Source organism: Heptranchias perlo, chromosome 6 (assembly GCF_035084215.1).
Source record: "Heptranchias perlo isolate sHepPer1 chromosome 6, sHepPer1.hap1, whole genome shotgun sequence".
Taxonomy (NCBI): domain Eukaryota; kingdom Metazoa; phylum Chordata; class Chondrichthyes; order Hexanchiformes; family Hexanchidae; genus Heptranchias; species Heptranchias perlo.
Window position 1 is genome coordinate 37,691,643 of NC_090330.1, and position 27,156 is coordinate 37,718,798.

General features: G+C 43.4%; 1 protein-coding gene across 3 annotated transcripts in view; it reads left to right on the forward strand.

The window, feature by feature from the left end:
* cwf19l2 (CWF19 like cell cycle control factor 2) overlaps positions 1-27,156 on the forward strand; it is a 151,551-nt gene that overhangs the window by 45,323 nt on the left and 79,072 nt on the right. For all 3 annotated transcript variants that reach the window (XM_067986138.1, XM_067986139.1, XM_067986140.1), the window contains 3 exons: positions 14,837-14,953; positions 19,651-19,767; positions 22,484-22,603. In XM_067986138.1, the coding sequence (XP_067842239.1) occupies positions 14,837-14,953; positions 19,651-19,767; positions 22,484-22,603 (354 nt within the window). The remainder of the gene's footprint in view (positions 1-14,836; positions 14,954-19,650; positions 19,768-22,483; positions 22,604-27,156) is intronic.

The following is a 27,156-nucleotide window of genomic DNA, read 5'->3' on the forward strand; positions in this document are numbered from 1 at the left end:
GAACAAAATGTATTTTTGCTTGAAATTTTATGTTCTCATTTTATACTGCACTTTAGCATCGCTGTGAAGTGACACAAAAGTTGCTGTTTAACTCTATAGTCAGGTTCTGAATTCTGGAGAGAAGCGATCATAGACCTCCTGGAGGAGGTATACTCACAGAGTTGAGTTTGATACAATTTTGGATGCGAAATTGGTTTACAGTGCTCAGGAGGTCCGTTGGATCTCTACAGCACTTTATAAACTTACCCAAAACTTATTGAAATGAAATAAGAGTACGAATGCTCCTACCCACACTTTCAGTACATTCACCTAATAATGCCTGGAAGCAGATCTCTGTGCAAGATCAGTAACTATGGACAATATAATTGCACCCTTCTATTACATGGTTAACATACTGTGGTTTTTAGATCAGATCTCTTGCATCTTCATACATTTTTAAAAGTGGTGAAGTTGACCTAATTTTAAATTCACTAATATTTTGCAAAATTGATTCAATCAACCTTGAAAGGAGAAATGTAAGCAGATCAGCAAAGTGCTAGTAAGAAAATGTGGCTAAAAAATCCACGGTCATTGATTAGAATTAGGGATATCTAACACTCTGATCCGTACGTCACAACTGTGCATCATTTATTGAAAGATAAATCAATGGATCCAAAACTTCTGAAGTCCTGATAGTTGCAGTGATTCCCATGCAAAGAATTTTCTGTCTTTTGCATTACTCTGAAAACAAGTAAAACACAGTGGCACTTGGAACATTGCTAACTTCATTTTGGTTGTGCATCGTCTTTTTTTTATAGTGAAAGAGTTTTCTATTCATTAGACAGGTAAGAGATTAGGATGATTGTGGCCGACCTGGTGCAAGTGTTGAGAAGAATTGTCTTTTGATAACATTTTTCCTTGTCTGCTTCTCTCTTGCAAAAAGAACATATGTACATAAGAACGAGAAAATACCTTTCAGCCATTTGGCTTGCTCTATCATCCATGTACTTTTTTAGATCTCCCCCTTGAAAGAATTGTATACTTCTACTACTGTAGATAAAAAGGCTCACATGCACACTGGGTTTAAAGGATGAAAATGACAATTTTGTGGTATGTATGGTGGAAAAATGTCTTTTTATTTTAGGAAAAATGGCAAAATAAGGCTATTGACACCTTTACAGTGCTGCTACTAACATTAGCTCCAACTTTAGCAGTTTGTATGATACAGATATGCTTGAGTGACTGAATACTGGAGAATTCTGCTTTATCATTGTAATAGAATCAACTTTAACTGTTTAGCCCACCATAGAAGTTGGACATTTTGAGGCTTTAAAAAGGCAGTTCTGTTTTTATCCTTCATGTTCTTTTCATATTTTCAGTCCTGAGACAGTTGGTTGTCTTGCATCTGGGATTCTTGGAGATTAATAATTAGCATTGATCTGGATACTGATCATGAGAAACATGAGCTGGGAAAAGTTACTTGATTGGTCTTTACTATCCTGGCTCTAACATCACTTGATTTTGTCCCTGGTGCAAAAGAATGCCTGAAATGGCAAGACTCTATGCAGCTATATGTTTGCGACATATTTAGCTGTCACCTGTGGTTGCAATTGGATCGGTTTTGACATCGCAGCATCATTATGGTTTCATCACGTTAACTTCAATTGGGCTCAATTGGATTTAGTTGAACATTGACATTAACTTTTCAGCCAATCCACATTCAGCTGCTCACTCAGGCATGATTGAATACTATATCAAAATGAATTAATTATCTATAGTTCAGGTTACAGAGGTTTACGGGTGTTCATTTTCAGAAGAGAATTTGGACTTGCGCTGCTAAGAGGCTAGTTGCTGGTGCTTTATGTCAAAGTTTTGAAGTAAGTGAAGCTTTCAACAGTGCAGTTTTACCTTTTTTTTCAATAGTAAGGAGTAGAATTCCAGTAAAGCATCACAAAAAAAGTAAATGATATAATAAAGATCTGTTGAGTAACATGAAACATAAATATGAAACTAACCCCCTTAAATGCTGTTCAAAGTCACAGTAAAAAAAAGACAAACCTGATTGAATTTTTTGAAGAGGTGACTAAAGTGGTGGACAGGGGAATGTCAATGGATGTTATTTATATGGACTTCCAGAAGGCATTTGATAAGGTCCCACATAAGAGACTGTTAGCTAAGATAGAAGCCCATGGAATCGAGGGAAAAGTACGGACTTGGTTAGGAAGTTGGCTGAGTGAAAGGCGACAGAGAGTAGGGATAATGGGTAGGTAGTCACATTGGCAGGATGTGACTAGTGGAGTCCTGCAGGGATCTGTCCTGGGGCCTCAATTATTCACAATATTTATTAACGACTTAGATGAAGGCATAGAAAGTCTCATATCTAAGTTTGCCGATGACACAAAGATTGTAAGCAGTGTAGATGAAAACATAAAATTACAAAGCGATATTGATAGATTAGGTGAATGGGTAAAACTGTGGCAAATGGAATTCAATGTAGACAAATGTGAGGTCATCCACTTTGGATCAAAAAAGGATAGAACAGGGTACTTTCGAAATGGTAAAAAGTTAAAAACAGTGGATGTCCAAAGGGACTTAGAGGTTCAGGTACATAGATCATTGAAGTGTCATGAACAGGTGCAGAAAATAATCAAGAAGGCTAATGGAATGCTGGCCTTTATATCTAGAGGACTGGAGTACAAGGGGGCAGAAGTTATGCTGCAGCTATACAAAACCTTGGTCAGACTGCACCTGGAGTACTGTGAGCAGTTCTGGGCACCACACCTTCGGAAGGACATATTGGCCTTGGAGGGAGCGCAGCGTAGGTTTACCAGAATGATACCCGGACTTCAAGGGTTAAGTTACGAGGAGAGATTACACAAATTGGGGTTGTATTCTCTAGAGTTTCGAAGGTTAAGGGGTGATCTGATCGAAGTTTATAAGATATTAAGGGGAACAGATAGGGTGGATAGAGAGAAACTATTTCCGCTGGTTGGGGATTTTAGGAGTAGGGGGGACAGTCTAAAAATTAGAGCCAGACCTTTCAGGAGTGAGATTAGAAAACATTTCTACACACAAAGGGTGGTAGAAGTTTGGAACTCTGTTCCACAAAACGCAATTGATACTAGCTCAATTGCTAAATTTAAATGTGAGATAGATAGCTTTTTGGCAACCAAAGGCAGGTATATGGAGTTAGATCACAGACCAGCCACGATCTTATCAAATGGCGGAGCAGGCACGAGGGGCTGAATGGCCTACTCCTGTTCCTATGTTCCTATGTTCCCTAATTCTGCAAGCAATGAACAGATTTTTGCCCAACCCCAATTTTCTCTCCTTTCCTAAAGGTGCAGACTTTTGCTGCGGTACAAAGAGCATGGTTCCATGGGCACTGGCTTCCTTGGTACCTCACCCACGTTTGTAAACCTAGACAGTAAGTTTCAGCAAACCGTATGACCATGTGAGGCATCATAGCCAAGCCAAATGCTAACCCCACCTGAAGTCCATATATTTGTGTTTTCCAACATGATTCACTGAATAGTGATAAAGAGCGGGAATCCTGACTAATTTTTGTTTTGTTCCTCCTTAGCAAAGGAGTGCTGAAGCCAATTGAGGTCAGCTAACTAAGCAGAGACTGGAGTTTGAATTTTGGTCCTTCCTCGTCTGTAAGGTTCAGTTCCACACTAAGCAGTGTTCTGATCAACTGAGTAATCATAAGAGATGATGAATTAACAGTTGAAGTACGTTTTTATGCATCTCCTATGAAGCCTGCTTAGTTTTAATTTATTAAGGAGATTGCTAGCTCTCTGATTTCTTGCCCCGTGGACCAGTCATTGCGATACCAATTTCAAAGATTTCATCAAGATCTGTTCATGCAGAATGTTCATCAAGTAAAATGTTCTAAATTTAGTCATTTAAAAAATTAAGTTAGTTTCCAATTACTGCATTTATACTAATATATTTGAACACAGGTGTGAAGACATCGTCATAATGTCGATATGAAATTAAAGATTGAGAAATTCCCTTACCACTTAAGGCTTTCTTAATTTTAATTGCAAATAATTAAAATGTCATTTGCTTGCTGTATATATTAATGAAATATATGGTTGTACATTCCCAGTAGATTTTCCCAAGATTTTTTTTTAATCAAAATTGACATTATCGATGTTACCATGAAACTGAGTAATAATCATAAGCAGCAGTCTTCATAAAGAACAAAGGGGCATAAATTGCATCTATGTAATCAAATACATTTTGAATAATCAGAATACAGTAGTGAAATTATAGAACATTGGTACTAGAAATTTGCAATTATTTTAAAAAGCAAAGTGGTTTACAATACGTGAGATGCCTGACATTTTCAACGTGGTCACTGATACTGTAAGCTGGATGTATGCAAGTTGGATAAATACTTCCCTTAGCTGTGATGTTAACTTCACTTGACTCCCAATGTCCATGCCCATCTCCAAGAGTCCAATTTTGGTGGACTGTGGGATTGGAATAAAGCCAACCTGACCAGGATACATCAAGTGCCCCACCTTAAAGGGGAGACATCTCTAAATGCGCCGAGATGGGTGAGTCAAGCATGATTTTAAACGAAAGAAATCTAAAAAATTAAATGGTAAAGTCAGGGGTTATAAAACAAAAGATTCCATGCAATGCTCACTGGTCACAGAAGGTATCCAGTGCTTGTTGATGTTCAGGTGTTACACAATCGTGATCTATTGTGCAAAACATGGCAATATTTCCATGAGTCCTATTTTAAAATAGACTGGTGGCAATTTTGGGATTGGTATACCCTAACCTACCAAGATACAAGAAGTGCCTTTCTTTAGGGGCAACACCATTCAGGGAAAGGTGGCATTCCCAAACTAACGTTAAACAAGTAGTAACTAAATGAATGAAATTAAATCAAAATTAGGGGAAATCGAAACAAAAATTCCATGCTGTGTGCACTGGTTACTAAAGGCACCCAGTGAACTGAAGACATATTGGTGTTCAAGCGTCACCCGCATGTGAATTATGGCTGAAAACATGGGCAATATCACCACAAATCCTATTTAAGATAGGTTACTGGGAACTGTGGGAGAGGCTAAGTCTGAACCCCATGGTGATTCAGTGTGTGCTCCCCAGAGGGGCAATATTATTAAAATTTCAGGGAAGATAGGCCACAACAAACTAGCTTTAAACAAAACAGACCAAAGTAACAAATCAAATCAAAATTGGAAGGTCTAGGGAAATCGAAATGGGAATACCTTGCAGTGCCCGCTGGTCATAGAAGACCAGAAGACCAGAAGACCATAAGACCATAAGACCATAAGAGATAGGAGCAGGAGTAGGCCATTCGGCCCCTCGAGCCTGCTCCGCCATTCAATGAGATCATGGCTGATCTGATTTTTTACCTCAACTCCGCTTTCCCGCCTTTTCCCCATATCCTTTGACTCCCTTGCTGATCAAAAATTTGTCTAACTCAGCCTTGAATGTATTCAATGACTTAGCCTCCACGGCTTTTTGGGGTAAAGATTTCCAAAGACTCACAACCCTCTGGGAGAAGAAATTCCTCCTCATTTCCGTCTTAAATGGGCGACCCCTTATTCTGAGACTATGTCCCCTAGTTTTAGATTCCCCCATGAGGGTAACATCCTCTCAGCATCTACCCTATCGAGTCCCCTCAGAATCTTGCATAAGATCTCCTCTCATTCTTCTAAACTCTAATGAGTATAGACCCAACCTGTTCAATCTTTCCTCATAAGACAACCCTTCCATATCCGGAATCAACCTAGTGAACCTTCTCTGAACTTCCTCCAATGCAAGTATGTCCTTCCTTAAATAAGGGCACCAGAACTGTACGCAGTGCTCCTGGTGTGGTCTCACCAGCACCCTGTACAGTTGTAGCATGACTTCCCTGCTTTTATACTCCATCCCCCTAGAAATAAAGGCCAATATTCCGTTTGCCTTCCGGATTACGTGCTGCACCTGTATGTTGACTTTTTGTGTTTCACAAAAGATCCCTTTGTACCGCAGCATTTTGTAGTATTTCTCCATTCAAATAATATTTTGCTTTTTTATTTTTCCTCCCAAAGTGGATGACTTCACATTTTCCCACATTATATTCCATCTGCCAAATTTTTGCCCATTCGCTTAACCAGCCAATATCCCTTTGCAGACTCTTTGTGTCCTCATTGCAACTTGCTTTTCCACCTGTCTTTGTATCATCAGCAAATTTGGCCACAAGACACTCTGTTCCTTCATCCAAGTCATTGATATATATTGTAAATAGTTGAGGCTCCAGCACTGAAACCTGCGGCACCCCACTAGTTACAGATTGCCATTTTGAAAATGACCCTTTTATCCCGACTCTTTGTTTTCTGTTAGTTAGCCAATCCTCTATCCATGCCAGTATATTACCCCCAACACTATGAGCTCTTACCTTGTGCAGTAATCTTTTATGTGGCACCTTATCGAATGCCTTTTGGAAATCCAAATATACTGCATCCATTGGTTCCCCTTTATCCACCCTGCCTGTTACTTCCTCAAAGAACTCTAATAAATTTGTCAGACACGATTTCCTCTTCATAAAACCATGTTGACTCTCCTTGATTGTATTATGAGTCTCCTAATGTCCAGCTACTACTTCCTTAATAATGGATTCTAGCATTTTCCCACTGACAGATGTTAGGCTAACTGGTCTATAGTTACCACTTCCTTTAAAACCCTCGGATGCAAGCCATCAGGTCCAGGGGACTTGTCAGCCTTTAGACCCATTTGTTTACCTAGTACTATTATTGGTATATTATTAGTGTCTTCTACTGTGAAGAAGGCATTTATTGAGCTGGTAGACACTGCATGTTGGTGCTCAAGGACCACCAAGGTATGAGCTATAATTAAAAACATGGGCAATATCTCTAAGTCATACTTTAAGTAGGCTGATTAAAGTGTGGTTTTGGGCTAGCGCAACCCTTAGGGTCACAATTGCTTCTCCTTACAGGTACAGGAGTTCCAGGGAATAAATAAACTTAAATTAAGATCAAAACAAAAATTCCATGTGGTGCCAACTGGTTGTAGAAGGCATCCAGTGAGCTGGTAGGTACCATATATTGGTTTTCAAAACCCATCAGCATGTGAACTACAGCTCTTGTGTCCCTGGTTATCCCCTCAGTGATTCAGGATATGCTGTCTTTTTGACACAGTTGGGTAGGATGAAAACAGAATTAGAGGACAAAATAAGAAAGAGTGGGGCTGGGACCAATGGCGAGGATATTTCGGACCAACCCCTGGAAACATCGATACCAGTGTAAAGTTGCGGAAAGATGGTATACTTTGTGCGTTGCAGTGGTTGTCAGCTGTTTGCCATCCAGGCTCAGGTTGTGGAAGGATTCATCTGCAGCAGCTTAAAGCTAGTCAATACAAGCTAGACTGAAATGAGCGATTAGCCACACATCAAAGTATCAATAAGGGAGAAGTTTTTATGGATGAGATATTAGAGAAGACCACTTCTCGCTCAGTTTAGGAAAGGAATCTCCGGTACCTAAAGGAGCAGGGTGGGTCTCTGTTAGTAAGGGGCCAGAAGTTGCGGTCAGATAGTGGGGCAGGAGCAGTCAACCCTGGTGTTCTCCAATAGTTTCTCTCCTTTGGGGGGAGATAATGTGAGGATGTGCTATGTACTGAGGTAATCGAGCAGCCTATGTGGGAAGGAGGCAAAAAGAGAAAGAGTAGCAAACAAGTTGTGGCAATAGGGGATTCGATTATTCGGTTTGCGGATAGAATTCTGTGCAAAACAGACCCAGAAAAATGACTGGTATATTGCCTCCCGTGTGCACTGGTCGAGAATCTGACATCCTGGGTTGATAAAATGCTCGCGAGGGCAGGTCTGGAACCAAATGTGGTTCCATGTGGAAACGAATAACATAGGAAGAAGTAGACTGGAGGCCCTTTGTGCTAAATTTAGGGCATTAGGATGGAAGCTTAAAGAAAGAACCTCATGTAATATTTTCTGAAATACTATCCATGTCACATGCGAGTGAGGAGAGACAGAGGGTAAATCAAAAGCAAAATACTGTGAATGCAGGAAATCTGAAATAAATACAGAAAATGCTGGAAATACTCAGCGAGTCAGGCAGCATTGGTGGAGAAAAAAAGTTAACGTTTCAGGTCGATGACCTTTTGTCAAAATTGGGACAGATGGTAATTAGGCAGACCAAGGTCTGGCCAAGGATTTGCAGTAGGGAATCAGGCTTTTTTTCCCCCATTTTCAGGATATAGGCGTTGCCGGCAGGCTGGCATTTTATTGCCAATCCCTCCCTAGTTGTCCTTGAGAAGGTGGTGGGTCGTCTTCTTGAACCATTGGAATCCATGTGGTGAAGGTACTCCTACCAGGAGGTAGGGACTTCGAGGATTTTGACTCGGTGACAGTATGTGACTTGGATGGGAACTTAGAAGTGATGGTGTTGCCCTTGTCATTCTAGGTGTTGGAGGTTGTGGGTTTTGGAGCAGCTGCCAAAGAAGCCTTGATGACTTGCTACAGTGCATCCTGTAGATAGTACACACTGCAGCCATGGTACGCTCGGAGTGGATGTTTAAGCTGGTGGATGGGGTGCTGATCAAGTGGATGGCTTTGTCCTGGATGGTGTTGAGCTTCTTTATTGTTGTTGCAGCTGCATCTATCCAGGCAAGTGGAGAGTATTCCTTCAGGCTCCTGACTTGTGCCTTGTAGGTGATAGAGAGGCTTTGGGTAGTCAGGAGATGAGCTACTTGCTGTGGAATACCCAGCCTCTGACCTGCTCTAGTTGAGTTTCTGTTCAATGTTGATAGTGGGGGATTCTGCGACGGTAATACCACTGAATGTCAAGGGGCGATGGTTTGGCTCTTTCTTATTGGAGATGGTCATTGTCTGGCACTTGTGTGGCACGAATCTTATTTGCTACCTATTAGCCCAAGCCTGAAATGTTGTCCCGGTCTTGCTGCATGCGGGCATGGACTGCTTCATTATCTGACGAATTTTGAATGGATTTGAATGCTGCAATCATCAGTGAATAGCTCCACTTCTGACCATATGATGGTGGGAAGGTCCCACCGTTAACTTTACTGTCAGCTTGACTCAGTTGGTAGCAGTCTTGCCACTGAGTCAGAAGGTTGTAGGTTCAATCCTCACTCCAAGACTTTGGCACATAACCTAGGCTAACCCTTCAGTGCATTATTGAGAAAGTGCTGCATTATCAGAGATTCTGTCTTTTGGATGATAAATCGAAGTCCTGTCTACTTGTTCAAGTGGATATAAATGATGCCATGCCATGGTGCTATTTGAAGAAGAACAAGGGGGTTTCTGGGAGTCTTGCCAACATTAGTCCCTCAGTCAATACCGCCAAAACAGATTAACTTATTCATTTCATGTACTGTATGCAAATTGGATGCCATATTTACCTACATAACAATTGTGACTACACTTCGGAGGTAATTCATTGACTTTGAAGTATTTTGGGATACTGTGAGGATGTGAAAGACGTTATATCAATGCAAATTCAATGGGCCAGAATTTGATGTCAAAGTAACGGTGAGGCTAATGGCGTTGTTGTTATTTATGCGCAAATAGTGCAGCGACTTTAGGTGAGGGGCAGATATACGGGATATCCAGAAGTTGCTGTCTGAGATGCGCCGCTCTGCTGTTAGCTTTACGAAACTGGCATCTCGCTGTCTGCCTCACCATTGAAATGCATCGAATGGTATGAAGTTGCTATTTTTACGCTGTAGATACGTACTAAACTCACCACAGAAAGTTAACTCTTGTCCGTTCCAGTCTAAGTACCCTTTTAACAATATGATAAGTGTTAATTACTGCCAGTCAATTTCTCTGGCACTGAAAATTAACTGTTACAAGTGTGGAGTCTCATTCCTTCAGGTTTTAAGTTGGAGATTTTAAAAATGTAAAATTTTAAAAAAATGTTTTAACTTTTCCTTTCTGTCTTTTTTCTCTCTCTTAATCCAATCTTTCTTTCCATCTCTTTATTTCTTTTTCTGTATTTGATTTGACATTGAGTTCACCCACTCTAATTTACATTTCCTTCTCAGTCCTTCCGCTGTTTATTTCTCAATCCTTCAATCTGATTGGTTGCCCTGTTTACTCAGGTCCCAGATGCCCTGTTCCCCTTGGTGCGACGTTATCAGCTCACACTTTTAGCAACTTCCTACACAAAAAATGTAAAAACCTAAACGTGCAAGGACAAGTCTAACTAACGGCAGATAGCGTGAGATACCCTGCTACAGCAAATTATGGCCCATTCTCTTTTAGATTACCAGCAAGTCTGGAGAAATTACAGGCTCTCTGGAGCAGCCATTTAGATACTGTAGTGTCAGATACTGTAATACTAAAACAGACACTACTATTATAGCAATAAAGCTGCCCAGATGTCAGGAGTAGCTAAATTACTCCATCATTTACTATAAGATAAAAAAGTAAAGATTTCAAAAGCAATTTTAAATTTGAAAAAAAAATGCAAGTACTTTATTTCTGCTCAAGTCTATTTTCTTTCATTTCTCTATTTTCTTTGCTCTTTTATTATTTTAGCTACTTTTTTCTCTTTTAGCGTAACCTATCTTATCTTTTCTAATTCTTTTTTTTTGAAAAACTTTAACATTTTCTGGGGTTTTTTCTCTTCCTTTTGGCTACCACCTTCCATTTTAGAGGCACGAGTTACTTCCCAAAAATTGTTCTTTGGCTGATAATCAACTAAAATGTCAAATTTTCACCCATTCAAAGCCAAGTGATTGAAGAAGTCAAGTGAAAATGTCAAACCAGGAATGGTTGCCACCAGGCAAGTTATCTCATTGGTGGCACTTGCTTCCCTACCATACCCAGTTGTGACACAAAGGTTAATCGTGTGATATAAAATGTAAATCTCATCCGTGTCTTTGTTACCTCCAGACTTGACTATTCCAATGCTCTCCTCGTCAGGTGCCGACCTTGCACCCTCCGTAAACTTGAGCTCATCCAAAACTCTGCTGCCCGTATCCTAACTCACACCAAGTCCAGTTCACCCTTTGACCCCTATGCTCGCTGACCTACATTGGCCTGCACTCCAGCAGTGCCTTGATTTTAAAATTCTCATCCTTGTTTTCAAATCCCTCCAAGGCCTCAACTCTCCCTATCTCTGACACCTCCTCCAGTCTACAACCCTCCGAGATCTCCACGCTGCTCCAAGTCTGGCCTCTTGCGCAAGCCTGATTTTTATCACTCCACCATTGGCAGATTTGCCTTCAGCTGCCTAAGCCCTAAGCTCTGGAATTCCCTCCTTAAACCTCTTCACCTCTGTACCTCTCTCTCCTTCTTTAGGATGTTCCTTAAAACCTACCTCTTGACCAAGCTTTTGTTTCCCTGTTCTAATATCTCCTTATGTGGTTTGGTGTCAAATTTTGTTGACTAACGCTCCTGTGAAGCGCCTTGGGACATTTTGCTACCTAAAGGTGTGACATAAAAGCAAGTTGTTGTTGTTGTTGTGGTAGTAAATTCTTTCATTGAGATTCAAGTAGGCATTTGTTATGCAAATGAGATTAACCTATTTATTGCTAATTAAATATGTTTATAAATGCAAATATGTTAATTAGTCTGTAGACTTCGCCTGTGAATTAGAAATTAAAGTCCATTTTCAGGAAACGTAAAAGGAATTTTCATTATGCCAAAAGAACAATTGCCAGAGTATATTAATTAGCCAGAATTTGAATATGTAAACAGATCAATATGATTAGAAAATTGACTTTATTTAGTAACTGAACTATTATAGTTGCCTTTTAAACAGTTGAAAGTTGCCAAAGCACTGCTGTTTTAGAGAAATATCTAGGAATAGTTTTGACAGTTGGACAGCCATATTGTTGGACCAGTTCTGAATTACAGTGAAATCTATAAATTAGGGACGCCTAAGGGACTTGCATCAGGCGTTCTTTATTTGCAGGTGTTCCTATTTTCAAAATAGTCATTGTATGTCCAGTAAATTAAGTGGGATTGTCAATGAGTGTCTCTTTTTTGGAGGTATCCCTTTGTACAGGCTTCACTGTATGTCCATGAACTTTAAATTTTAAAAAGGATTGTATATTTATATACTTTATATCAAGCCCAAAATTACAATATAGAATTGTAGAATCTTACAGCATGGAAGGAAGCCATTTGGCCCTTTGTGCCTGTGCCTGCTTTTTAAAAGAGGGACCTAATTAGTCCCACTCACCGGCTCTTTTCCTTATCCCTGCAAATTTTTTAAAATAAATTTTGGTCAGGACACTGGGAGAACTCCCTCGCTCGTCTTTGGATACTGCTTGGGATCTTTTACATTAATCTCATCTGAAAAACAGCACCTCCAACAGTGTAGCACTCCCTTAGTATTACATTGAAGTGCCAGCCTAGATTATGCGCTCAAGTCGCTGGCGTGGTACTTGAACCGCCAACCCTCTGACTCAGAGGCAAGAGTGCTACCACTGAGCCAAGGCTGACACGTATATTGGAATATTTTTAAACAAGAGGGGCGCTAAATTGGGCCATGTAGTGCCTGTTGTTTTGGCGCTACACGGCTTCTCTGACATCCAAGATGGCGTGTTGGACACGCACGTTTCCAGCGTAACATGCGCCAGACGCCATCATGGTATAGGAGTTAGCAAAAGTGCAGATAACGAACGCTGGAATCATGTAAAGTAGGGAGAAAATGGCTTCAATCAGTGTGCAACGCTGATTTAAAGTATAAGTCCCAAAATGGTGTCTAATGCTCAACTGAATGCACAGTCTTAACCCCGACCATCTGAACGTGTTGTAGAGTGCCTGGAGGACCCCCCACCGGCGCTATTTAAAGGGACCATGCAGGGTTTACAGGTTAGTGGCTGGATTATTGCGTCTGGCTGCCGAGACATTTGTAACTATTTTTGGAGGTCTCCTATTCTTGAATACTCGGATGCAGGGACATAGCTGAAAATTTAGGGCCAGGACGTACAGGAGTGAAGTTAGGAAATGCTTCTACACGTAAAGTTTGGAACGCTCTTCTGCAGATGGCAGTTGATGCTAGCTCACTTGTGAAAGTTAAATCTGAGATTGATAGATTTCTGTGAACGAAGGGTATTAAGGGATATGGGGCTAAGGCGGGTATATGGCGTTAGGTCACAGGTCTACCGTGATCACATTGAATGGTGGAACAGGCTCGAGGGGCTAAATGCCACTGCCACTTGCTGCCTCTTGATATGCGCCACCTTCTCCTGCAAGAAAGCGGGACATGTGTCTGGGTGATGTGCCTGTCATGGTTGAATAGCTGCCAGTGTGTGTGGCCTGTGAGTTGCGGGTGGGCGGTTTGAAACAGTAGTAATGTGTAAGGGTGAGAGGAAGCATCTGGTTGGAAAAGTTGAGTACTGATGGAAAGAGTTTGTTAGTATGTGGGGGATGGGGGGTGTAGTGCGTCGTCAAAATCCTGGAACCCCCTTCCTAACAACACTGTGAGAGAACCGTCACCACACGGACTGCAGCGGTTCAAGAAGGCGGCTCACCACCACCTTCTCAAGGGCAATTAGAGATGGGCAATAAATGCCGGCCTCGCCAGCGACGCCCACATCCCATGAACGAATTTAAAAAAAGTTGGTAGGAGATGCCACTTGACAGTTGACCTCACTCACCTTGACCACTCATGTCAAAGCAATGAACTTCTTCCTGCACTGCATCCATGTTCATGATGCTGTGCGCCTGGCATTGACTTCATCCCCCGCTGCCTCCCCCTGCCTTTTGGATAGATGTCTGGAGGGCCTCTTGCCCACCCCACCCCCGCCACGGATATAGGATGTCCCTCCTTCTGTCCATCTCTTGCACCAAGGTCTCTAGTGCATCAGCAGAGAACCATGGTGCATGCACTCTCGCAGGGCTGGTACCAACTCAGATCGGCAGATTGGTGAGGTCTGGCGTGCAGATTGGAGGATGTGGGATTTAGTGCAACCTTTATTCACTGTTTTAACATAACTCTTCAGTGTGTAAACATAGGGATGGGACATGCATCTGTGTTTTATGTGTGCGATATCTGATCTCTGTTCAGTCTCTGTGCAGACAGTAGACTGTTATTTTCAGCAAATAACAGGTACCCGTTACCTTTAAGAGATTTCTAAGAAACATCCTCCCTTTAAGAGATTGGAAAGTGCAGATTGCATTGATTCCACATGCAAGGCCTGGAATGGAACGCTGATTGCAGGTAAGTCCTTGGGTGGGCTGAAACTTGCGTCCTGCCTGCGCAGCGGCCATTGGGCGTGGAGTAATAGCACATCATGCTACCTGTGCCCAAAAACGGCCCCTATCCAATTTTTCCCCCGAGGTGTTTGTATTGAGCCTTTAGGAAGGTCAATAGAAGAGTAATTTCTTTGTAATAAATAGTAAGAGTTGAATTTATATAGCTCCTTATGTCAGAATGTCACAAAATTGCTTCACAAAATGAATAATTCCTGAGTGTTATGTGGACAAAATGGCAACCATTCTGTGCAATCAGTATCCCCACAAACAGCAATGAAATAAATGAACAATTTGTAAGGTTTCCTTTCTCAGAAAACAATTGATAAATGCTGCTTTGACATAGATGCTTTCACATGTTTTGATGTACTATAACTTCCAATCATATATTCTGCTATTAGTGTCAATATACATTGTTTTTTGTTCACATTTGTGTGTGAATAACTAAGATTTTGATCCTGGCACTACAGTGGATTCAGTACAAACAGGGTAAAAGATGCAATCATATTCTGTTCATTTTGGTTTGTTCAGAAGCATGATTGACTGGTTACACACTTCAGTATTTTTGATCGGTTATGTACAAAAGTGGTAAATTTTCTTATTTTTAATAAGTTGAAATGTACCCTCTTACAGGAACATTCTGTTAAATCCAAAAAGAAAAAGGAGAAAAAATCAAAGAAAGAGAAAAAAGAAAAGAAGAAAAAGAACAAACTAAAGGAAAGGACTGATGATTTAAGTGACAGTTCTTCTGTACGTATAAGCTTAAATCAGGAAAACAAAACATCTAACAGCAAGTTTTTATGTTGTGAAGGACTGCTTTAAATGGGGGAAAAAAACACATTATGCAGCTGTTTAAAAATTGTAATTGTGGCACTTATTTTCTGGCTGCAACCTTTCCCTGATTGGCAGTACAGACAACTAGAGAGCTCAGAGTAGAAGAGGATTTTTTGCCCCATGTTGCCGTTGATCAGGCCATGTACAGCCTAGGCCAGATGATGTTTATGGAATACTGAGCCTCAACAATGTGTCTTTATCCCAGCTTTAGAAGAGCACCCTTACTGGGGCTGTATAGCAATTGTAGTTCCGACACCAGTGACCTGGGGCTCGATTTTCGCGTCGGGTTACCTGCGGGTTTCCAGCGGGGGGGGCCCCGAAAATCCCGATATCCGGTCACGTGACCGGATCGCGCCGAAATCCCGCCCACTTCCGGGTACCGCGCTGACGTGCGGGGCTGCGCGCGCAAGCCCCGCTGGTGGGAATCCCGCAGGCAATTAAAGCCAGCGGGGTTCCACTTGAGAGTACTTACCTTGCTTGTTGAGGTCAGTTAATGAGCTGAAGCAGCTGTCAAAAGAGGAAGTGTGGGATTTTGGGTTCAAGGCAGTGAGTTTCCCACACTGGGGGAAACAGTCTCTCTCCAACCAGGCGTGTTGCAGCCAGCAGCCTGTGGCAGGTGCCAAGGTGCACTCCACGGGGGAGAGCCCTCACCCACGCAGGAGGCCACCGCGTCACATAGGGCAACCCCTGCCCTCCACCACCCCCCGCCAAGCCAGAGGACAGACCGACACGAAACCGCAGCCCCAGTGCGAGGAAACACCCACCTACCCTGCACAACCCCTCAGACCAACACCTGCCAGATGGGTGGTGCGTGGACACCCTCGGAGGACGAACAGCATGACCAGCCCCAGCAGCCTCGCAGTCCACGCCGTCCGCCGCAGAGACGTGGAGCCCCCCAACACGGTGTTGTTGCACGCCCACCTGCACAGCAGGAGGGAGGGCTACCGCAGGGAAAGACGCATCGCAGAGGGCACTACCCTCGCCGCAGGGTCCACAGACCGAGGCGAAGCTCCCCGGACCTCTCCGAGCAGCAGTGCACACGGAGGCGCAGATTCACTCGACATGTAGTCGTGGAGATCTGCAGGCTCTTTCATGCCGAGCTGCTCCTGGCTGGCCCCAGCACCAACTGCTTACCTGTCGCTGTCAAAGTCACCACTGCCCTCCACAACTTCTCCTCCGCATCCTTCCAGGGTGCAGCCGGCTACACCGCCAATGTCTCTCAGTCGTCTGCGCGGAAGAGCCCTGCAAATACACCTGCACCTACTCTGCAGTAACACTGCTCTGCAGTAACATGGATGGCATCAGTGGTGGGTCCTCATAGTGATACCCAGGAGCGGGCATTATTGGACACAACGGACAGGATTCGCGGAGACATGGCAGTGGTGGTGTCAATATAATGTGTGCTGTTTGTTGCTCTGAAATTCAATATAGGTAACACCCAGGACAAACCCTCAGACACCCTTGTGCACCCCCTTCATGCTCACGACACGTTTGCCTTACGCTGCCTACTGCACATATGTGATGCATGCCCTGTGGCTGCAGCACAGGTGGTGGCAGGTTGAGTGAGGCTGGCCGTGAGGGAGATGCACGAGAGGTTGAGTATGGGATGGAGCAATGAGATTGTATGAGGATTGGGTCGCGTGTTAGTGGCAGGATGAGTACTGGCGAGGTGAGTAGGTGGAGGTAAGATGAGGATGGGGTTTGAGTGGGTATGAAGGGTGATGTGACAGAGTAGTGTTGGCGGTGCCGAAGGAGATGTGGGGTTGGGGCAGTGTTGTGGCAGATGGAGTGTAGGGGAAAGACTTTGTGTTCTCACTGTGGCTGACCTACTGCGGTCATTGCAGCGCCTCCTGCACTGTATGCAGGTGGGCGATATGTTGGTGGCGCAGGTGACCCCCTCTGCCACCTCGAGCCAGGCCTTCTTGGTGGCAGAGGCAGGCCGCTTCCTCCCGCCCGCCGGGGGGAAGATCTGTGTCCTCCCCCTCCTCCTCACCCCATATGATGATACCTGGGGTGAGGCATCATTAAACTGGGAGCAGCCTTCCCCCTGGGCTGCTCCATGCTGCAATTTGTCCCATTGGTTGCAGCATCTGTCAGTGGAGGACTGCCCCTTTAACTAGAGAGCCTCCAGCTGACAGATCGTACTGCGCATGCGCAGCCCGCCCGACGCGCAGACCAGCGCCGTGGACCCCGGAGGAGCAGGTAATTGATTCCTATTAGTGTGTTGCCTGCTACGATCGCGCGGGCAACCCACTAATTTCGCCGAGCGTGTTGACCACGCTCCTGGAGGACCACCCGCTGGGAACCCGCAGGCCTGCTAAATTCGAGCCCCTGGTCTCTCTGAGTGAGGCTGCCAACAAGCATACCAAGGTGTATGCCAAATTGTGGACTGTTTTATGCTGTTGGCCAGTCTCCATTAAGAAGTGGATTGAAACTTTCCAGCTAGAGGCCTTGCAATCAGCAGAAAGAAGAGACTTTGATCCCATGAGTCTGTGATAAATTCAAGCCAAGACTTAGAGGTGAAAGGAGAGTGTTGCAATGCAGTCTACACCATTCAGTCCTTGGTGAACGTAGATGTTTTGGGTCAGTGGGATAATTGTGGAATGGAGGGGATGAGTTGAAAGATAGAGCTCAGAAACACTGTGCTATTTGTTGATTCTAGCTGGCAAAACTCTAAACCGTTGCTGAAAACAACAACTTGCATTTATATAGCACCTTTAACATAGTAAAATGTCCCAACAGGAGTGTTATCAGACAGAATTTGACACCAAGCCACTTAAGGAGATATTAGGACAGGTGATCAAAAGCTTGGTCAAAGAGGTTTTAAGGAGCATCTTAAAGAAGGAGAGAGAGGTGAAGAGGTTTAGGGGGGAATTCCAGGGCTTATGGCCTAGATAGCTGAAGGCATGGCTGCCAATGGTGGAGTGAAGGAAGTGGGGGATGCACAAGAGGCCAGAACTGGAGGAATGCAAATTCCTTGGAGTGTTGTAGGACTGGAGGAGGATGGAGAGATAGGGAGGGGTGAGGCCATCGAGGGATTTGAACACAACAAAGAGAATTTTAAAATCAAGGCATTGCTGGACCAGGAGCCAATATAGGTCAGTGAGCACAGTGGTGATGGGTGAACATCAGAATGCAGAAAGATTTTCATAATTCATTTTAAGGGACAGTATGAAAGATTTAGTTTTATGGCTTGTCATGCCACTGAATAAGCTTTGTATATAGTGTTTTTAAATATTGCACGGATCAACATTATACAATATATTTGTACCTTTTTAAAAGCATAATATGATGGATTAAATTAATGTTACTGATGATTTATAAACTGAAACACATAATTCAATAAATCAGTGGCCACTCTCACATATAGACTAATACAATTGAAAAAATTTGTATGCATTACTTGCTTTATTATCAGTTCTGCTGTAAACTTGTTAATTAGTCTTTTCATCTACTGTGACCTTGGACAACTTAACATTCTCAAGTAGGTGACTCATAACAGCATGAAATTCAGTTGGATGGTCAGGTCCACTGCTATTGGTCTAAGCCCCTTGATTTGCTTTTTTAATGTATGACAAGTAGAGAATATTCTTTAGAAGACCAGCGGGATATTATATGCACAAACTGAGATTCAACCTATTTACCATTTTATTAATTTTTATTCAATTAATTTGTGACAAAGCTTAACAGATATCAATTAAGCGAAGCCAAAAATGAAAAACAGAGAAAATAGTGTATCCGGAGCAATAACATTGAGATCAATAGTTCTACGCATGCAATTTTCCAATCAGTAACACAGAAAAATAATTTTGACTCCTAGATTAACAGTTCTACAAACCTGTCCTAAAGTCAACTATGTTAATGCACATCCAATATTTCAAACAAAAATCTCTTTTATGGATAAACATCTGTCCGTGTCACTCATGTAATTGGTTGTGAATGTTTAAATTTGAATTAACTTTCTATCTACTTCAACTACTTTACCTTTTTGAACCATTATCTTACTTTGCCTTAGAGTATCATAAACATCAAACTTTTAAAATATAATCATATTTGTCAATGCATCCTAAACTAAAATGTACATTTTGATCCTGTTATTAATACTGACTCGTGAAACAATGGAATTTGAAAAAAAAATTGCCTGATTATTAGAAGATTTAAAAAATGACGAAGTAATCTTGAATACTGTATGTCATTAACTCTACTATGGTTTTTGTGAATTCTAGAGTTTATGAATTTAAGATAACTAAAAAGTTACTGGCACAGTGAGAATGTCTTTAGAGAAGAAAAAATAATTAAATCAGTCTTTGAAATCTTAAAACATTAATACGGAAAGATGATAAGAATTTTAAGTTGTACATTGTATAGTCAGTTAGGACTGTGGAGGGAAATTAAATTCATTGGGCTGTGAAGAAATTGCTATTTCATCTTTGGTATTAGTGGAAGGTGCTCATGCAACATTGAATTGACAAAAGTGAAAGAAGTTGTTAATAGGAAATGCATGATCAGTATGGTAGTTACTTACCATATCTGTGAAAGCCCTTAAAATGAGATTAATTGGATCTTATTGTCATAGTTAATGGAGAGTATTTTAATTGATTTTTATGTTTCAGGTTTCGGAGATAGAATGGATTGAAACTACTGCTAGTTCTAATCCTGGCAGCAGTGAAAAACCCTGGAAAGTCAAGGAAGAGCAATTAAGTTCTGCAGAAAAAACAGACATTGCTCAGGTATGAAAGAACTTTTCAGAATCTTAGAATATTACAACACAGAAACAAGTCCATAAGAGCTATCAACTCTATGCCAGTATTTTTCTCCACATGAGCCACTTAGTCCAAAATAAAACCAGAAAATGCTGGAAATAAACAGCAGTCCACTGCTTTGATGAAGGATATATACCCAAAGAATTATTTCCAGCATTTTCTGTTTTTATTTTAGATTTCCAATATTTGCAGTTTTTTTTCAATAACCATCTTGTCCTTTCTATTCATCCCATGCCCTTTAATATTCCCACTTTTCAAGCAACTATGTAATTCTCATTTGAAAGTGCTTGTAAACTCTGCTTCATCAACAGTTTGTGGCCCCAAATTCCTCATTCCAACCACCCTCAGAATTAATTATTTGTAATCATCGTGAATTTGTGCCCTCCTGTTACTGCCTTGTCAACCATTGGAAACAATGTGTTACTATTTACTCTATCATAACCCTTCATAATCTTGAAGGCTCCTAGCAGATCGCGCATCAACCTTCTCGTAAAAAAGCTTTAACTTCTCAAGTCTCTCTGTGACTGTAACGCCGTATCCTTGGTCCTCCTGCAATCTTTCACAGTCCCCTTGTCACAATTTGCATTTCCTTGATCTTTTCTTTTATTTCTTCAACAAATTCTATAAGATTGGTGAAGCACAACTTCCCCTTTGGAAATCCATGCTTATTAACTCATGTTTCTCCAAGTGATTAATAATTTCATACTGTATTGTACATTTCATACTGTAGTCTAAACTAAGACTAACTGGCCTACAATTTCCTGGCTTGTCCCTGTTTGCTTTTTTGCCACCCTCCAGTCCACAATTTTCCTTTCCATCGAATGTGGGAAAATTATCATCTGAGCTGTCACTATTTTGTCTGTAGCTTCCCTCAGGATCATCGATTGTAAGCCATCAAATCCCTGTAACTTGTTTAACTAACTTCTTCAGTACCATTCCTCTTTGAACAATAACCTCAACTAACATTTCTGCATTCACCTTCTATAATCCCAACATCTATCTCCTCTAAAAACTGAGACAAAATTTAGGATAACTGTCATTCCTTGAATCTTCACCACAAGCTTGCCTCCTCCATCTCTCAATGACCCTACTCCTACCTTGACTTAGCTTTTCTAATATGCCTGTAGGAAATCTTTGTATTGTTCTTGTATGTCTTTTGTTAATTTTCTTCCTTTGCTGGTCTCTGGATCCATTTTCCAGTTTTTCCTTCCATTTGATCTAGGCATGGTCTGTTTTTATCTTGCCCTAATTTACTTTTTCCAGGCAAGTACTCTTGTCCCCAGCTTTTCTGTTTCTTTTTCTTTTTCCTTTTTAATTCTTTATGCTAAATCTAATAGCATCGTGACCACTGTTTCACAAGTGATCCCCTACTTTTAGATCACTTACTTACTCTACTTCATTACCCAGAACCTAGTCAGGTAGTATTCCCTTTCTTGTTGAAATAGCAATTTATTGACCGAGAAAACTGTTCTGAACTGCAAAAAAAACTACACTTTTTTACCATGAACAATTCCCCTATTCCAATAATTTTTGGATAATTAAGATCTCCTACAATTATAATTCTATTGTCAATACTTGCCTCTGTAATTTTCTACAAATTTCATCCTCAATTTCCTTTCCACTGTTCAGTCTATAATCTACTCCCAGTCATGTGACTGATCACTTACTATTCCTCACTCAATCCAAAAGGATTTGGCTTGGACCACTTCTCTGTTTAAATCTTTTTGCTCTAGTGCTATGATATTGCCTATAATTAATACCTCTGCCCTTCCTCCCTCTCTTCCTTCTCTATTTCTCCTATTGGGCCAAGTGCAGGCAATTGGGACTAGCTTAGTGGTATAAACTGGGCGACATGGACATGTTGGGCCGAAGGGCCTGTTTCCATGTTGTAACTTCTATGATTCTATACCCCAACATAGTTAATTCACATTTATGACCACGCTGCAATTTAGGTTACTGCTATTATGTCCTGATTTTCTATTTTAATCAATGACTTAGTTCTCCAGTTTTGTTTTTTGTACTCTATGCAATAATATACTTAGATTTTAGTTTGGATTTTTTTGAAAGATCATAAACACAATTTTCTTGAATATCTTTCACAGACCACTTCACTCAACTAGAGTTTTCACTAAATCCAACTATTTGACAATGTTTCATAATTGTAACTCGATAAATTGTCACAACAGGGTATTCATTAATGTTTGGTTGAGGGTCACAATCCCAAGAAGTGGCAGATGTAGTCTTACATAACATGTACTACCCAATGTTGAACATGCGTTCTTTCCAAAAAAGGGGACATTGTAAGTACTTTTCGCTCTCCCTTTCAAATGCTCCAATTCATTGATATTCTGCAATTATTGTTAGCACAGCTGGGCTGTCTCTCTTAGAAACTAAGAAAAAGTGCTGACAGTCAATTGCTAATCAGAAATCACCAGCAAAAGGAGTTCTTATACTTTGGCAGGACCATAAAAGCAGCAGTTTTAGAGTAAGGAAATCTTGCTACAATTGTACAGGGCTTTGGTGAGACCACACCTAGAGTACTGTGTACAGTTTTGGTCTCCTTACCATTGGAGACGGTGGAACTAAATAACATGAGTTCAACTCTGCAGAATTTGTAATTTTTTTAACATTGTTTTAATTTATGTAGCCAAATATATTCTTTGATATATTCATTCTGTGTTAGAGGGAAGAATGGATGACGTTGGACTTCATGAGTTTAAAGACTGTATCCACTACAGCAATTCGAGCTGAAAAACAGAAAGAGAAAGACATGGAGCAAGGGAAGATGCAAGCGATGGAACAGGTAATGAAAAAACATGAAAGAAAAGAATAATTAACATCAGATAAACATATGATAGTCAATAAATTATGATACAGTATTGCAAAGTATCAATATTGTATACTTTAGTGTGCTACATTTATATTACAGTGCTGTCACTGTAGGTAACCCATCTCAAATGGTAGTGTGTATTATAAACGAAGTAGCACTAATACCCAGTATGCAGCGGCACAAAATGCCACTTGGAGGTATTTTGCCCTACACAGCACCTCCAATTTCTCATCTCGGTTTTGCAGTGCTGGCCTGTATTGACCACCTCCCAATAGTGGGGGAAGAAAACCAAGTTGCAATTGTGACTTTTCACAACTACAGATATGCAAACTTACGCTTGTACACTTGTTTTAATATTGTCACCATTGTTCCAAAATCTACTTGACCACATAAATGGAGAGAAGTCAGAATATTGCAGCAATACTTCAACAGAATTTTTTATAATTATGGGTTGTCTGCCATCACAGTATATTTCCTCCTCTATTGAAAGCAGGTGTATCAGTGATACCCATATTCTGAGAAGTGGTCGTGTCTGTTTTAGAGACATAGGGGGTAATTTTAATCTAACCTGCCTGTCGGGAAACTGACGAGATCAGGTGCAATGCCGGTTTTACACTCCACCCAATTTTTAATGGAGAGTAATATTGGGCGGGTTGTAAAACCAGCGTCCACCCAATCCTGTGGGTTTCCCACCTGGCAAATTAGGTTAAAATTACTCCCATAGGTTGGATTGCATCAAAGAATTTCTCCCTATCCAAGGCCTAGTAGTTGTTTCATAACCTTTTGTCTCAAACTACAATTTCTCATTCCTCCCTTGCAAGAGAATGTGTCAGTCTCCCGTTTGATAGTATTGTGCATTTGGCAGTGCTAATTCATGTTCTCAATAGGTTCATTGGTTTCTATTAGCAGAGAGGGGATGATTCTGTAAACTCAGAAGTAATAACAGTTAGGTCAAGTTGATTTCCACAGACTCTCTCAAACTTGGGATTATCCACATCGCTCTTGAACAGGCCTGCTTTGAGTAATAGGGACCATGTCTAGTAAATTCTGTGTATGATTTTGAATTAATTATCTTGCTCTTTATTCTGTGCCTGCCATATTTATTGTAGGCTATGAGTGTCCAAGCCTTTTGTTTTCATAGGCCACTAAGGTGCATACCATAGAGTTTCATGGGCCACTTATAAAATTTATCAATTGTAGAAGAGTGTTCCCATTAATTTGCATTTATCTCAAGCTGTATATACTAACAGATCTAGGTTTTCTGATCTAGGATTTATCCATCAGAGGCAACAGCACTAAGAATACCTCTTTCCAAAGGTTCAGGCCCATAAAATTCAAACAGGAGAGACTAGTGAAAAAAAAATATAAGCATAAATAGAACTGAAGTGCCTGGACTTTCTGGGCTCAGTTGCCAGGGCTGAATATGAACCATACACCATGGGCCCGATGTTAGCAGGGCTGCGGGTTCTCGGCGGGGGGGCTATCAGGCGCGTGGGTAACGCGCCCGGTGAAATCAGTGGGATTCGCGTACAATTGTGGCGTAATTGGAGCCACTTACCTCCGGCTCCGGGTTTGCCGCCGCTCAGCTGCGCGCCGGCGGACTGCACATGCGCAGTGACGTCTGAGCGCTGGTGGAGCTCTATTTAAAGGGAGACTCCACCACTGCTCCTCCTGCTGCAACCAACGACGTGGAGAACATGGAGCACCCCAGGAGGAAGGCCGCCCCAAGGTTTTCAGACTCCTCACTCCAGCTGCTGCTGGATGGGGTGAGGAGGAGGAGGGAGACGTTGTTCCCATCGGATGGCAGGAAGTGCCCTCCTTCTACCACCAGGAAGGCATGGATGGAGGTGGCAGCAGAGGTGAGCAGCAGGGGAAACATCACCAGGACCTGGATCCAGTGCCGTAAGAGGTTTAATGACCTAACTAGGTCCGGCAAAGTGAGTACACTTACGCAGTCTTCCACACTCCGTCCTCCACATCACCTCCACCACCACACAACCCCTTCTGCACTACCACCACAGCGCTCTCGCATCACCCCTCACATCCACTCAGCTATCACCCTCACCGTGCCGGCACGTTCTCACCGCCCCTGTCCCCATTCGAACAGTACCACACACCCCAATCCCCATACAATGGCATGGCCATGTGGCACACGCACCCTCCCATCTATCTCCCCACGCTCAACCCACCCACACCAATGCTTGCAGTGTCGCACCATGCAAGCAGTACTCAATCACGCCTCTGCGTTTTGCCTTGACAGGAGAAGAGATGCAAGAACGCCCGGGAAAGGGCCCGGACCGGAGGGGGCCCGCCACACGAGGTGCTGCTCACGGACGCGGAGCAGGAGGCTTTAGAGCTCAGCCACACGCTGGAGTGCCTGTCCGTGGCGGATGGCGAGGCTGGGGTTGCAGAAACGGCTAGTGACAGAAAGCTGACACTCAGCACTCATGATAGCGAATGATCTTAGCATCACTTGGCATCTGCCGCATCACAACATCTGTCCAGATGCCTAATATTGCCTTCTGTTCTCTTGCAGGGCCGTCTGCGAGCGCCGTGACCCTGGAGGGCAATTCCTCAGAGGACCTGCCGGCCTCTGAGGGTCCATCGTCACATCTGAGCCATGCATCCACCAGAGCAGATACATACACCTCGGTGGGTCCCCGTCCCCCCTTAGTTGGGCTTGCACATGGTGAGTCACCACGCACACGTGAGCATGAGCAGACCCTGGTGGCAGGAGCAGCCGTGGAGAGTTCGCGTCGGTGGGAGCACTCTTCTCCAGGCTCTGCTCAGCCGGACCCAGATGCTGAACCCTAGGGGCAAGCCGTGAAAAGGAGAGTCATCGAGGGGCACGAGCACATTGCTGAGGTGCTGGAGCAGGTGCCACGCGCACTCTCCACAATCGCGCAGGTGATGGAGGAGTCCAACTCCTGCATGAGGGGAATGGCGGCATAAGTACAGGAGGGTATCCGCGAGATAGTGTCGCGGGTAGGCGCGGGAATGTCTGCGGTGGAGGAAAGGCTGGCGTCCCTCGAGCGTTCCGCACAGCTCTACATTGAGTCCGCCCAGGCCCTGACAACGGCCGTTCGGATTCAGGGTGAGCAACATTCTGCCGCCTTAGACAGGCTGACAGATACACTACAGGTGGCCTTCCAAGGCCTCACACACGTCATCCAAACTGCCGTCCAGCAGGGTGGAAGGAGTGATGTGGGCCTGGGCTACGAGAGGGATGATGGTGAACGGGGACATGGAAGTGGGGACGCCACTCAAAGTGCCCCCACGTCTCACCCGTTGCCCCCCTCTCAACCAGTACCCGCAATGCTGCCTCCTCTCCAGGTGGCCGAGTCTGCCCCTGCACAGGTGCAGGAGGAGCAGTCTGTGGAGGTGCCCTCACGGGCACCGAAACCCAGAGGGCGTCGGCCCAAAGCATCTACCCGGTCAGAGCATCAACAGGAGCAACCTGCCACTACCTCTGCTGGAGCCACAGGGGTAGCACCACGTAGGGGTTCCCGGAAGCGTAAGGCGAAGGTGTTGTGAGCACATAGGGAATGCACGAGGGTGAATGACTATCTGTGATGTTTTAATTTATAATTGTTTAGTGCACATACCCAATAAACCCCACAGTTCTCACCACTACTGCCACGTCTTGTCCATTCTTGACCGGCTTGTGCAATAGGTCCCTTTCGTGGGGCTCAGCATGCAGACGAACGCCTGGTCCCGCCCATTGGGTCACACTACGGTGGGTGCAGGAGTAATTGCACCACTGTTCCGTGCAGGAGGCAGGGGAGGGGGCTGGTATGGCCACCCCTCTGTCCACGTTGGGAGGTCTGGACGCTGCGGGCAGTCTGCTGTCAGGGGAACCGTTGACATATCAGTGCCTCCCTGGCCTGACAAGCAGCCAGATGAGCCGGTGTTCGCCCCATGGGCCGTTCCTCCTCCTCCTCCTCCTCGGCCGCCTCCTCCTCCTCATCCTCATCATCGTCAATATGGGTGGTGGGTGTGGGCGGGGCCGCCTCCAGTGGCACCCCCCTCTGTTGCGCCATGTTGTGCTGGGCACAACAGACAACCACAATGCGTCCCACTCTGCGTGGCGCGTATTGGAGCGCTCCCCCAGAACTATCAAGGCACCTGAAGCGCATCTTGAGCAGCCCTATAGCCTGCTCAATTGTAGACCTGGTAGCGATGTGGCTGTCGTTATATCGACGCTGTGGCTCGGTGGTGGGGTTCCTCAGAGGTGTCATAAGCCACGTGTGCAGGGGATATCCCTTGTCACCGAGGAGCCAGCCGTTGCCGGTGTTGGGAGCGTGGAAGAGGGGCAGCACGGTGGACTCCCTGAGGATGAAGGAATCGTGGCAGCTGCCAGGGTATCTGGCGCACACGTGTAGGAATCTCTTGCGGTGGTCACAGATGAGCTGGGTGTTCATGGAGTGATACCCCTTGCAGTTGATGAACAGTCCTGGCTCATGTGGAGGTGCCCGTATTGCTATGTGGGTGCAGTCGATTACACCCTGCACCCGTGGGAAGCCAGC